Source organism: Leptonychotes weddellii, chromosome X (assembly GCF_054177405.1).
Source record: "Leptonychotes weddellii isolate Sample4059 chromosome X, ASM5417740v2, whole genome shotgun sequence".
NCBI classification, from domain to species: Eukaryota; Metazoa; Chordata; class Mammalia; order Carnivora; family Phocidae; genus Leptonychotes; species Leptonychotes weddellii.
Genome location: NC_138385.1, coordinates 22,824,616 through 22,838,642, shown reverse-complemented (window position 1 = coordinate 22,838,642; position 14,027 = coordinate 22,824,616). Strand labels below are relative to the sequence as shown.

The 14,027-nt window shown below is 37.0% G+C and overlaps 1 protein-coding gene and 1 pseudogene across 16 annotated transcripts in view; one reads left to right on the top strand and one right to left on the bottom strand.

The window, feature by feature from the left end:
• Positions 1 to 3,708: 3,708 nt before the first annotated feature.
• The window catches only part of THOC2 (THO complex subunit 2), a 117,969-nt gene continuing 107,650 nt past the window's right edge, over positions 3,709 to 14,027 (bottom strand). For 6 of the 16 annotated variants that reach the window (XM_081808292.1, XM_081808296.1, XM_081808303.1 and 3 more), the window contains exons 37-39: positions 12,588 to 12,664; positions 12,054 to 12,099; positions 3,709 to 6,618 (exon numbers count right to left, since the gene is read on the bottom strand). In XM_081808292.1, the coding sequence (XP_081664418.1) occupies positions 12,072 to 12,099; positions 12,588 to 12,664 (105 nt within the window). In that variant the 3' untranslated portion in view covers positions 3,709 to 6,618; positions 12,054 to 12,071. Of the gene's footprint in view, positions 7,122 to 9,859; positions 9,885 to 12,052; positions 12,665 to 14,027 lie in introns of those variants that run through there. The other 10 variants (XM_081808294.1, XM_081808299.1, XM_081808293.1 and 7 more) reach the window with 10 other exon arrangements.
• LOC102745797 (tyrosine-protein kinase Fer pseudogene) lies at positions 5,989 to 6,804 on the top strand (annotated as a pseudogene).

Here is a 14,027-nt window from a genome sequence, read left to right as displayed (position 1 = left end):
TTCCTGCTTGTATCTTGTAAGCGTGATCTTTTCTCTATTATTGACGTCCTGGATCAATTATCCTGGAAAGCGCAAAAGGTGTCTGCATAACAGTAACTAGCAGCGGCATATTTAAATTACAATTCATTAATGTTCTTTGTTAATGATGATATAGGTAACCCTAGGAGATAAGTATCACAACAAACTGCATGAAATTAGGATCATGAAGGCCTTGAATATAGTACAATAATATCATTCCGGTTAAAATGTTGTGGGAACATGGGTGATAGTAGCTCTTTATCAGTTTGTTATTCAAATCCAAGGACATCTAGCTGTCACAGGACAAAAACCAGAGGTCAGACTAAGCTAGAGGTTAAGTACCAGGTCATTTTCTAGCTCCTAACCCTTCCTTAAATGAAGGCTACTTCTGACTTGCAATGATGCATTTATGTGCCCTGTGTCCAAAATCTTCTTTTCTTCTTCCACTAAACACCCCCATTTAACATCACATCAAAGGAATTAAGCTTTGTTAGCCTGATTGATGTGGAACTGGTCATTAGAACTTAAAACAGTATCTAAGAATCAGAAATAAAAAGCAATTATTCTTACATTAATACATATCTTCTCAGGTTGTCACACTTCCTTTAGTCACATTTCCAATATCCCTTCTATTGTCATTCTTAGTTATCATGTCAATTTGCATTTATAAATACCAACAAAATCCGTATGCAACTAGCATGAATTACCATCTCTTAAGCAGCTCTTTTTATTCTCAACTCTAGGCCCAGTAAAATCTCTTTGGCCCTGACAATGTCTCTAGAAATGTTACTTCAATTAAAAAAATTAAACATTTAAACCATGCTTCTGCTAAGTGATAAGACAGAATATTAAGTGGCTCTAATATTATAAGATCCATTCTACCTAAGGCCTTAGAGATCAGTATCCATAAAAACAAAAAAATCAAAGGCCAGGCACAGCTTTTAAACTAATGAGATCTTGTTTATCTTACTTGTATCATGGAAACCAAACAATGGTCGCATGAGTTTTCTGATCTTTACAAACATGCTTATGAAAAAGTAAGGCCACCATAAATCCTAGTTTAGAAAATCTGTCCTGAATATTCAAAAACACTGGGATGCCTGGGTGGCTCAGTCGGTTAAGCGTCTGCCTTCAGCTCAGGTCATGATCCCAGGGTCCTGGGATCAAGTCCCGCATCGGGCTCCCTGCTCCGTGGGGAGCCTGCTTCTCCCTCTGCCTCTCTCTCTGTCTCTCATGAATAAATATAATCTTAAAAAAAATATATTCGAAAACGTTTTCCTGGACTGAACCAAATCATCAGAGACCTGGGTGCCTGGAACACATATTTTGGTGTCATTGTAGAAATATACTCACCAGGGTGAGCTGAGGTGTTGGCCATCAGCTAATATTCAGGGCCACTACAAGATACATCCCTTTGTTTTGTTTACTGAAAAGACAGGGCTTGTTCCTTATGAGAATGCAAAGGAAAAGTTTCTTTCGGGTTACATTGCCAGAAAATGTTCTTCTCCATGACTGGCTTTTTATTTAATGGACACTGTAATTCCTGTAACTGACACATCACACCTTCTCTGTGTGACCGATCAAGTTTCTCAGAACTGATTCATGGCCCAGGTGTACATGACATTTTGGGGTGTTAACTTCATTTTAGGTATTAATTTCACCCAGAAATCAAATTTTCTCATTTACTTTTTAAATACTGTACTGTATGTTTTTTCATAAATCCTTTTTGGAACGTGGTAGGGTAGAAATAAAATAATTACACACTTGCTGGGGGAAAAAAATAAGGCTGCTAGAATTTCCATCCGTATTTGGCTAAGGTGCTTCCAGGAAACAGAAAAGAGCCCTGCACCATGGACCAGTGATTTTCCAACAATAAACTGCAAATCACTTGTACACTGACAAGGCAAGGCAAGATATTCTAATTTTTGCCCCTACCGTTTAAGACAACGCAGATGGATGGATGACTGTCTTCCAACTTCTCACCAGCTCAAGAGAGGGTTCAGGGTTACTTGTACGTGTTTATATACAGTTCTTTGGATCAAGACCCAGAAAAACAAACTTGTCACCTTAAAATCTTTTTGAGAACTGAAAGCTAGAAAAAATGCACATACCACAAAAATTTCGGGGGGGTGGGTGGGTGCTGTAGATATTCTCCATTTATGAGCCTAAAGGTAAGAACTCCTTTCTAAAAGATGGCAAGCTTAAGACACCAGTCAATACAGCTTAGAGCCTAGTTCCTGAGAGAGAAATCCTGCATATTACATGATTTTCATGTAAAACGTTCCAAGATTTTGGGGGGAGGTTAGGATGACGCCTGCTCATATTACTTAGTAATATTCATAGTGTGATAACTGCCTCAAAATATACTGCTTTGCACCTCTTCACTCCACATGATCCCTCCATATAGAGAGCAGTAAGCCCTGCATCACCTAGGTTTAGATTTCCTCGGAGGACCTCCCTCCATCCAACATTATTTGTTTGCCTCCAATGACTAGAATGGAAGTTACGTGAGGGTAGCAGGGACTTTGTTGTGCTCAAGGCTATATACCTCTGGTGCACCTCTGGTGCATAAGAGGCACTCAAATATTTTTTAAATAAATCTTCTATAGGAGGCTCTATAGCCAGTTTTTGTAAATGAAATTCTACTAGAACTCAGTCATGCTTACTCATTTACGTATCACCTATGGCTCCTTTCATGCTATAATGGCAGAGCCAAGGAGTTGCAACAGGGTATACACAGCCCGTAAAGTCTTAATTACTATCTGGCCCTTTACAGAAATAGTTTGCTTATCCCCAATAGCACTCATTTGGGCCTTATTTCTCAAACTAGATTGGAAGCACCCTAGGTACAGGAGTTGGGTCTTAATATTCCTTTGTACCTAGAACAGAGTAGATGCTTAAAAATAGCTACCACTACACAAATACAGATTTCCTACTTCCAACATAAATTATTTTTGCACAGTTAAATCCAAAGTTAGTATTTTCCATCCTCAATTCATTTCTAGCAAGGATACAACCAAAGCTCACCTATGTTCAATAATTTGAGGGACAAGGAGAAGAGAGCCTGATGCTAAGCAAGTAGTGAACTTTCTAGTTCAAACTCACAATCATGTATTCTTTAAAGTGTGAATGCAACATAACTGGAGAGCTCCTCCCTATGTTTCAGACAAATGATTCTGAGGTGAACCATAGCTATTTTCTCAATGTCAAAATCATTTTAACAATGCATAATTCTTTTTATGCCAGGCACATTATGGGTGCTCAATAGTCACTGAATGGATCATTCTCCCATAATTATTGTGCTCATCAATTTTTGCAAATTACAATTACCTGAAAAGGGGCATCAAGATTTATATCCCTTTGCCAATTCTCAAATATGCTCAGCATTTCTCAATCCTTTAAAAAATTACAGCCTTGTCATTCTCTAAAAAAAATAATAATAATTTGCATAGGTATCATCAGTTCCAAAGAATTAAAGAGTAAATGGATCATTTTAGGCATGGTTTCAGTCCACTGTTTACCCCAGATGCAGAGGTGAGCAAATAAGATTTTTTCATATTATTGGATGAGGTATCATTTGAAAACACTGTAGACCATGGACTAGGACAGAAAAGAAAAGAAAGGGCTAGGAGCCTTACTGAATTATCTTTACTAAGTTACTGTGAATAAGCAACAATATACACAATGATATACAATCATTTGAGAAAACTATTGTTTATTTAGAAAAAAGGTTACACTGGTAGAATTCAGTAGATAAAAAAATTTTCTTTTAAAAATGTCACTGTGAAACTTTTCCAGACGAAAGTTCAGCAATACAAAGCTCCTGTAGCTGTAGAATTAAAACACAATTAACTTTCGGTTTTCCCCCCACCAGATTTGTCTGACATAATTACAAGAAAAAATGGCAAGGGACAAGTGAGTGCTGGTATCTTTTTCTTTTTTAAACAGGTTTTAATGTTGTACACGTACTATATAAAATGATTCCTAAGCATTGCATAAGACACTGCTCCCACTTCATTTTTAGTGACTAATATTAAAAACAGGCCAAATAATAAATTAAAACTGAGTTTTAAAACGAGGTAAATTCAAAATGGTTCAATAATTGTTTATTTTCAGTTTCAAACAATAAAAAGGAGGCATTTCAGATTGGGGAAAAAAAAAACAAACAAAAAAACCCCAACTAAACCCAAGCAATATTTAGTTGACCTAAAGTGAAATTCTGTACACATGTAACCTTATTTGCTTGTTGGGAACTGTATGCAGCACATTGTGCTAAAAATATGGAACAGTTAACACTTTCAGCCATTTACTGAAAATAAACATGTAGAAACTAAGCAACAAGTTAAATACAGTAATGCACAACTCAACAATTTTAAGTTTTCGGCATGGAGCAATAAAGCAGATAACTGAATAACTTAAGAAGATGCAAATGGGCCCTCTTGATTCATAATTCTCGGCAATCTACTCAGGAAAATAAATTTCTGGTCACAGCTGAACAATTTCATTCCAATCTCACCTGAAAGAAACAAAGTGATTATATTGATAGATAAGAAAGGAAAAAGAGAAGGAAGGAGGCAGGGAGAAGAAAGGGAAGGGGGGATGGATGGAAAAAAGGGGCAGAGGGAGGGAGGGAGGAAAGGAATGAAGGAGGAGGAAAGGAGGAAAACAAGAAGGAAGGAAAGAAGATTTATGAAATAAAGAAAAATCAATGAGTTCTGTCAATAACAAAGGCTTGAATTAATAAGTCCCTAGATAAGAATGAAATATTTGTGTATTTCTCATCACTTCCCCCTCTCAGAAACCATTAAAGATAGGCACACTAGGAGGAGTTTGAAGAAAGAAAAAAAAAACAACCACTGAATATTTTGTCTGTGAGAGAGGGAGAAGTCAGGGGAGGGGAGGGAGGATAAAATTAAATAGAAACAAGAAAATATTCCACAGGGGCAAGCAATAGCTTGTCAAAAGTAAACAGAACACAGAGCAATGAAAAGGAACCGATTTTACATGATCAACAAAAAAAAGAGAAAAATGACATCACATTTTTCACAAGGACACGATTTTAATAGTGACTTATATTAAGATGCAATGTCTGCTAAATTATAAAAATTGCTTTAAAAATATATTGACTTAATTATACTCATTTCCTTTCCTTTATGTACTGACATTTTCAAATACTGCATATTGAAATAAATTCAAAACATGATCATTACAACATGTGGCAAATAACTTCATATCTGCCTAACATTGTTCTCATTCAAATTTTAAACTAATGCTTAAAGCATTAAACTTTATTGACGAAAATACTACATTCACATATTTCATAAAACCAGAGCTAGAAGGGCCTTGGAAAGTAATCACACTTGCATGAAATGCTGACAAATAATTTACACATCATTTCTATACAGCATTCTGTTCACACCATGTATAACCTTGACATTACCAATTATAACTGTGGTTACACTAATGTTGAACTTACAATTTTAATACTTAAAAATCATTGTTCCTGTCCATCACTGATGAATGGATAAACAAAATGTGGTACACATTCATACAATGGAGCATTATTCAGTTATAAAAAGAAATGAAGTTCTGATACATGCTACAACATGGATGAACCTTGAAAACATGATGCTAAGTGAAAGAAGCCAGACACAAAAGGCCACATATTGCATGATTCCATTTTTACGAAATGTCCAAAACAGGCAAATCCATAGAGACAGAAAGTACATTAGTTGTTTCCAGGGGCAGGGAAGGGGAGAACTGGGAGTGACCTGCTAACGGGTATGGGGTCTCTTTTGGGGATGATGGAAATGTTCTGGAATTAGTGGTGATGGCTACAACATAGTGAATATACTAAAAACCACTTTAAAATGGCAAATTTTATATGTTATGTAAATTTTATCTCAATTTTTTAAATTGCAAAAAAAAAAAAAAAGAAAGTGTTGCAATAAAGAGTATCATGGTATCAGTATGGCCATAACTAGAAAAAGAAATGGGGGTCTCAATCATGATGATGTCACAGTAGGAGAATTACTGGGCAAGGGAACTTTTGCTGACATATTTAAGGGCACATTAAAGGATAAAACTGCTGTTGCCATTAAAACATGTAAAGATGATCTTTCCCAGGAACTGAAATTAAAATTTTTACAAGAAGCCAAAATCCTCAAGCAATATAATCATCCCGATATTGTCAAACTTATAGGAGTTCGCACACAAATACAGCCTATCAATATCATTAAGAAACTGGTTCCAGGAGGCGATTTCCTCTCCTTTCTGAGAAAGAAGGATGAACTAAAACAGTTAGTGAAATTTTCATTAGATGCTGCTTCTGGATGGCGAATCTCGAGTAAAAATTGTATACACAGGGACCTTGCTGCAAGAAACTGCCTGGAGGTGAAAATAATGTTCTGAAAATCAGTGACTTTGGAATGTCTCGTCAAGAGGATGGTGGTGTGTATTCATCTTCTGACTTAAAGCAGATTCCCATTAAATGGACAGCACCAGAAGCTCTTAATTATGGGAGATATCGTTCTGAGAGTGACGCATGGAGCTTTGGCATCCTCCTCTGGGAGACCTTCAGCTTAGGGGTCTGTCCATACCCTGGAATGACAAATCAGCAAGCACAAGAGCAAGTGGAAAGAAGATACTGGATGTCAGTCTCTCAGCAGTATCCAGAGCGTATTTATCAATACAATGTTGAAGTGTTGGGATTACAAACTTGAAAACTGCCCCAAGTTCAGTGAACTTCAGAAAGAACTGCCATCAAGAAGAAAAGTCATATGGTGATGAAACAGTGCCAAACTCAGCCTTCAGGACTCTATCTTCCAGCAGAGTAATATTTTCTTCTCATTAACAATGCATTTATACCACATTACCTGGAACATTCTCCTAAGGTTTTTTTATTTTTTTAAAAATATGTGCCACTTTAATGTTTGTAAATAACAAAGCACAGGCGCTAAATGCAAGCGATAACACAGATCTTTTTCACACCTAGGACTGCTGATGTTTTTCACAGGGTTTCTACTTCAGGCTGGGTCCAGAGCTGGCTGTCCTCCATCCTAGACATCTCTACTCTTTCGGTGCTATCGACTGCACTGGTAATACTGTGTTTGCAGAAAGACAAGATTACCTTTGTAAACATCACTTTCTACTGAGTATTATCTGGACAAGACATCCTGAGGTTTTTTTCTTCCCTCCCCCCAACACCCCCAGAAATAGGCCCTGCTGTATTAGTAAGGTTGCAACTTCCCTAGGTTCCACCACACCCTCCTCCTGGGCATCAGAAAACTATGCATGAAATGCCCTCAAAGAGCACACTCTCAGAGCTGAGGAGCTGGTTTTAAATGATGTTACTTTTAGAGAGTTGTGACAGCAAGAAGCAAGTCTGAATAGTAGAGTGGTCTTGAGAAAAGAACAGCTAGACCGGTGATCAAAGTAGAGAAGAAAAATATAAATTCAGCCTTCTTATCCAAGGTATGCCCTTATAAACACACACACACACACACACACACACACAGATTTTATGATCAAATTCACCAAAAAGATCCTAAGACATGTTTCAATAGTACGCAGATTCCCCATAAAGGAGCCCGCTTGAGGGTAACAGAATTTTTGTTAGAGAAACTATAAAACACAGGCCCACAGAATTAATAAGATTGTTTTGGGTTAAGTGTCTTCACCTCAAAGGAGGCATCTGAGAATTTGGTTCCCTTCATTTTCACCAGTTTCTGAAGTTATCAGGATTTTGTGATCCTATTTCACACACACACACACACACACACACACACACACACACACACAGTAGAAAGGCATATATGGATGAAGCTGACAGTTAAAAAGTCAAATGAACATTTATGAGGAAGAAGAAGATATAGGAGAAAGACACAGGGATAGCCATCTTAATTCCACTTTACTCCTTCATTTACTCTCCTTATACTACTGCTACCTTGGAATTCTTATCATAGCAAACATACTTCCTGAGATGTTCCATGTAGATAAATGTGACACAGAATTAAAACTGGGATTCTGTTGAACTGAATCTTAGCACACACAGGGGTGCCTCTTAGGATAAAAGCATGTATAAGGGATAGTCACACTCAGGGGTAAATGTGGCATGAGAGCCCTTTTCTAGGCCTATGTCCCAAAAAAACAGCACAGCACCTACTGAATATTTGGTCTACCCTACGTGAGAAAAAGAAAATAGAAAATTCCTCCTATTCTGTCCAACTTTTTGGTACCTATGAATATCAGTGCAAAGAATGCACACCCGCTAAAGAGTATAAATGATGGTAATGAAGAGAAAAATAGTTTGTGTCTATCATTTCAATCTCCTAACAAAACTTTGGAACTCATTTAATGATTACTACATACAGACCAAAATGAAAGCTTAATAAACCTGCCCTCAAAAATATGTTGCAGCACACAAAGCAACCTCTTCTTAAACAGGATACTACCAAATGCTATAAAGTGAACCTTCTTTTGAGGGCAAAAAAAAGTCCAGTGCTCTTTCTCATCAATCCCAAAGAGATATACATAATACTTCTGCACATAGCTCTCCCTGTAGAGTTAACAGAGTATCTGAAACACCGCAGGCAATAAAGAAAAATACCTGGTTGCTTGATAAGAAGGAAAGGATGAAGTCACTGCCTTCAACAAGATCACAATCTAAGAAGAGGGATATGTAACATACTCATATATTACACAGGAATCTGTGACTAAGACTCTGTAGGCAAGCTGACATGCCCACACATAAGCAATGGGAAACCAAAAAAGAAACCTAACTGAACACTCCCCACTCCAACAAATATTACCAGGACCTAGGACAGTGCTTCACCATGGTGACACATTCCTAAAATAAACAATCTCTGAGCACTTAGGAGGTCAGTTCCCAAGTATGGACTGAGAAAAAAGGCTCAGAACAGGAATTACAAAATCAATTGTTTACAGACGCTAGTATATAATGGAAACAAATGAAGTGGGGTGGGGACTGACTGAGGTAAACTATAAGAAAAAAAAAGACCCACTCTCTACATAAGGGGGGGCAGCACCTAGGGGGCCCAGCTGATTGTTGCCATGTAGAAATCAGGACACAATGTTGCCAGATGTTCCAATTCTTCAAGAGAAATTGAAATTTGGATTGTATCATATCGATTAAAATAAAGTTAAATATTGTGTGAGGCCAAGAAAGTACATGTAACAAGCCACATTCTGTCCAAGGGCTGAGAATTTGCCCTTGGGCAGAGTGTGGTTTAAAGGATAAAAGAGTTAGGTTACACCTATGATACTGGAGGTGAGAGAAGAACCTGCAAAACAGATCAGGCCTCGTTGGAGTGGAGGATTAGAACAGGAATGTAGTATACTACAAATACAGATGGGCAGGATACAGCTTAACTGCTAATGTTCTTCGAAATCAAGAATCAAAGTCCAAGAAGACTGAGCCTCTCAAAGTCTGGGAGCAAGTCTCAGTATGGCATCTGGTTCACAAAAGGACTCTCAAAAGTTAGTTAACCCTGACACTCATGAACTGAGGATCACACATATCAAATTAAAATTGAGAAGTTAAAGGAACCTGGTTCTAAGAGAAAATTTTTAATAGGCAGGAGTTTTTAGAGATTAAACTAGGGGGAAAAGTTAAAGGCAAAGCAACTAGTAGTGCTCAAGAGACTAAATCAAGGAAAGATAAGATGAATTTGGACAAAAACATTAGCAGTAACAAGTAACAGAAGATACAGAGAACAAGGAGAAAGGATTTTACAACTAAAAATCATGAGACAGGAAAAGACGACAGAAGACTTTGGAAGCAATTTAATTTGGGTCACATTTATATATTGTATTTTCTTACCTCTAATGTGATCATTTTAATTTTCCTGAAATCAAGGTGATATTTACAAATCAATGTCATTTTCCTACCCACTCTGCTCAAAAAATAGTTCTAGAAACCAACAATGAATCTTAACAATTAATAACATCTTTGAATCATGGAAATGTGACATTATGCAGCAGCTCTCTTTTCTGTAGAATGTAAAATAACTAAAAAAAGGGAGCAGGGAGCTGCAGATGTGAAGGAGCCTAAAGGTAAATGGTGCCAATCAGAAATGATGAGACTTCTAAAGGAAAAGGAAGAACAAAAGAAAGACCTGACTAATCCTAAAATGTATCCAAATAGAAGGAGGCAGCCAGCACAGCCAGGAGGAAAAAATCAACCAGAGCCTCACAAAATTAAGAGTTTACCCAAGGAGAAAGTATAGGACATGGTTGTCAAGAAGAAAGTGAACAGGATGAACATCAAGCCAAATATATCTTAAAAGGATATCTGAACTGAGAAGGTTTGCTATAAGACCACCGACCTAACATCTAACACCCAAACCAGTCTTTTCATGCCTTTGGTCCTGAAAGCTTATAGAGAGAGGTAAAGTACAAACCCATGGCCTGTGTGAAAAAGAACTCAAAGAAATCTGTAGTAAAACCTTCACATACCAAAGAATAATATTTAGGTACTGAGTAAAGAGAATATATATAAAATCACATTAAAGTGGTCAATCACAAAGGTTGACCCATACCTAATGAAGAGATAAGTGGTAGTTTTTTTTGTTTTCTTTAATAAGGAGACCATGTGAAAGCAAGAAGTAAAAAGCAAAATGCCAAAATAAAAGAAAAGAGTAAAGTGAAGCATAAAAAAAGATGAAGAGTTTATAGTTCGCTAGGGAAGACAGCTAGTTAGTTGTTGGGGCAGGGGATGACTAGAACTGAGGAATGGGCAATCTTTCTAAAGGTTTTCAAGAAAATCTACTAAATTCTAAATGTTCTCTCATAACTCTCATTTAGCCTATTCTACTACTTAGATAACAAGCAGAGAATAACAAAGCAAGGCACACACCACTTGTTAGGATATTACCCAGCTGGCAAACTCAAGTCCCTGCTCTGCAGCCAAACTAAATGGGACAAAATCCACGCCCTAAAACTCATACCTTATACAGAACGGGCTCTCATACATTTCTGACTCTTAATTTAAACAACCGTAAACAGTCTTGGTTATCTCTCTGGTTTCATAAAAGCAGCAGCAAATATTAGGGGGAGGGTAGAGACAGCAAGTATACTTGATATCATTGCAAGTATACTTGATATCATTAAGAAATGACAGCTATAATGGAAGCAAGAAAATGGGCTACAAAAGAGCTGACAACTTCAAATATGGCCATCTCAAACAATTAAATGTAGAGGGCAAATCATCCTACAAATCTCAATAATCCTAAAGCATCACCAAACAAGAGCTATTCAGATGATGATCTGAGTACTCAAAAAAGACTATCTTAAGTTCTGAACACTCTTCACTAAGACAGAGTGAACTACTGTCCACATACAATTTATTTAAGATGGTTAAACACTTTTTAAATCTCATACAAGGCATAATTACCTTGAAAACGAAGTTGCATATTTTAAATTCCAGAACGAAAAGCACAGACCCTATTTTCTGGCCTTGTAAAACATGGGCTGTGGTAGCAAATGAGGCATAAAAACTTAGAACAAAAATTTCTGGATAACACGTCTGCATGAAAAGGCAAAAAGAAGAACAGAGAACACTAAAGGGCGAGAAAACCTATGCTGTGAATACTGGCTTTGTCAGCTAATATCTCTGCTAGCCTCTTCAACTTAACCCCTCAGAGTCTCAGGTTCTTCACCTGTAAAGTGCAGATACCAGCACCACCCACAAAGCTATAGGTACTTAAAAAAAGGTGATTAATTATCCAGAGAAGTTGGGAATGAGTGGTGAAGAGAAAGCCAGATGTTCTTAAATACATCTTGGTGCTTAAAAAAAACAAAAACAAAAAAACTGCGTGGCTAATCAGCAAGCTTTAAATGAAAGCAGCTCAAAAGTAACTGTGAATCTTGTTTTGCATCTGTACCCAAAGACCTGGTCATTAGAGTTAGGTGCAAATTCAAGTTGCATCTTGCAAAATGTATCTAGTTTCTTCAACATTATCAGACCTCATTTCATATTTCTATCTTTAAATGAAAGGAGGTGAGAAAACACTCACCTTGATTGAAAGTCTTCATTATCTGTGCTTGTCCGAGGACTTATGAGTAGATGACAAATTAAGGGAAAACAACTTTGAAAAAAAAAAAAAAGGAATGGTGTCTCAACTTTTTAGTGCAGTCCTTCAGCTTGCAGGCCTAATTGGCTGTGACCAGCCTGGTAGCCTCAACTTCTACCAGCTCTGCTCGTCTGCTGCATCATCTTGCCCTTCTAATCCCCATGCCCCCAGCCCAAGGCACTCTGTTCCCTTTCTTCCTCTCAGTAGTAATACGACCAGAGAGAATCTAAATCCCTTGACGGCATAAAACAACCTCACAGTCACCACAGAAGTTAAAAAATAAATAAATAAATATATCAAGTCTCCCACTTCCACATTTCGTACATTTGAGAGGGTTAACTGAAGAGACTATTTAAAAGCTAATAAGCCCTTAAACTTTATTCAGACCACATACTACAACGGTACAATTCTAAACATGACCAGTATCAAAGCTTTCCATTACACTGATTAAAAACTCCAATAAGATGAAAAGGATATTGTTTCTTCTCTTCCTTTCCTCCTGAACTGTCCCGTTTCTCTTTCTTTTCTATCTTTTCTTTATCATGCCTGGACTCCTATAAGGAATGGTGGAATTAGTTTGGGAAGGGAAAACCAAATACAAAAATCAGCTCAAAATCCCTTTTTATCACCCATCAGTCATACATTTTCTTCAAAAACGTATTTAATGATGCCAAAAGCACAAGCAACAAAAGAAAAAAATTGGACTTCATCAAAAACAAAAACTTTCATGCATCAAAGAACACTAGCAAGAAAGTGAAAATACAATGTACGGAATGGGGGAAAATATTTGCAAATCATACATCTCATACGGGTCTAGTATCTAGACTATATAAAGAAGTCTTACAACAGAGCAACAAAAAGACAAACAATCCAATTTAAAAATGGCCACAGCATCTGAAGAGATTTCTCCAAAGAAGGTATACAAATGGCCAACAAACACATGAAAAGATGCTCAACATCATTAGTCATTAAGGAAATGCAAAATCAAAACCACAATAAGATACCACTTCACACCCGCTAGGATGGCTATATTTTAAAAAAAATTAATAATTAAAAAAAAAACCCAGAAAATAACAAGCGTTGGCAATGATGTAGAGAAATTGGCACCCTCGTACATTGCTGGTAAAACATAAGCTGATCAGCCACTGTGGAAAACAGTTTGTCGGTTCCTCAAAAAGTTAAACATAGCATTACCATATAACCCAGAAATTCCACTCCTGGGTATACGCACAAGAGAACTAAAAACAGGTCTTCAAACAAACACTTCAGAGCAGCACACAAACATTCATAGCAGCACTATTCACAATAGCCAAAGGGAAACAACAAAAAAGTCCATCAACTGACAAATGGATGAACAAATGTGGTATATGCATACAATGGAATATTATTCAGCCATAAAAAGAAATGGAAGTACTGATACATGCTACAGCATGGAAGACTCTTAAAATATTATACTAAGTGAAAGAAGTCAGACACAAAGGCCACATTATTATTCAATTCCATTTACGTAAAATATCCAAAACTGGTAAGCCCATAGAGACAGAAAGCAAATTAGTAGTTGACAGGGACTAAAAGGAGAGGGAAATAGGGAATGACTGCTTAATGGGTATGGGGTTTCTCTTTGGGGTGATGAAAATGTTTTGGAACTTGATAGACATGATGATCGCACATTGTAAATATACTAAATGCCACTGAATTGTACATTTTACAATGGTTATTTTTATGTTATGTGAATTTTACCTCAATTTAAAAAATACTTATTTAAAAGGAGCAGCATCACTTTTAAAACATACAGAATTTTTTTAAGTAGGCTCCACACCCAGCATGCAGCCCAACGCAGGGCTTGAATTCATGACCCCGAGATCAAGATTTGAGCTGAGATCAAGAGCCAGAAGCTTAATCGACTGAGCCACCCAA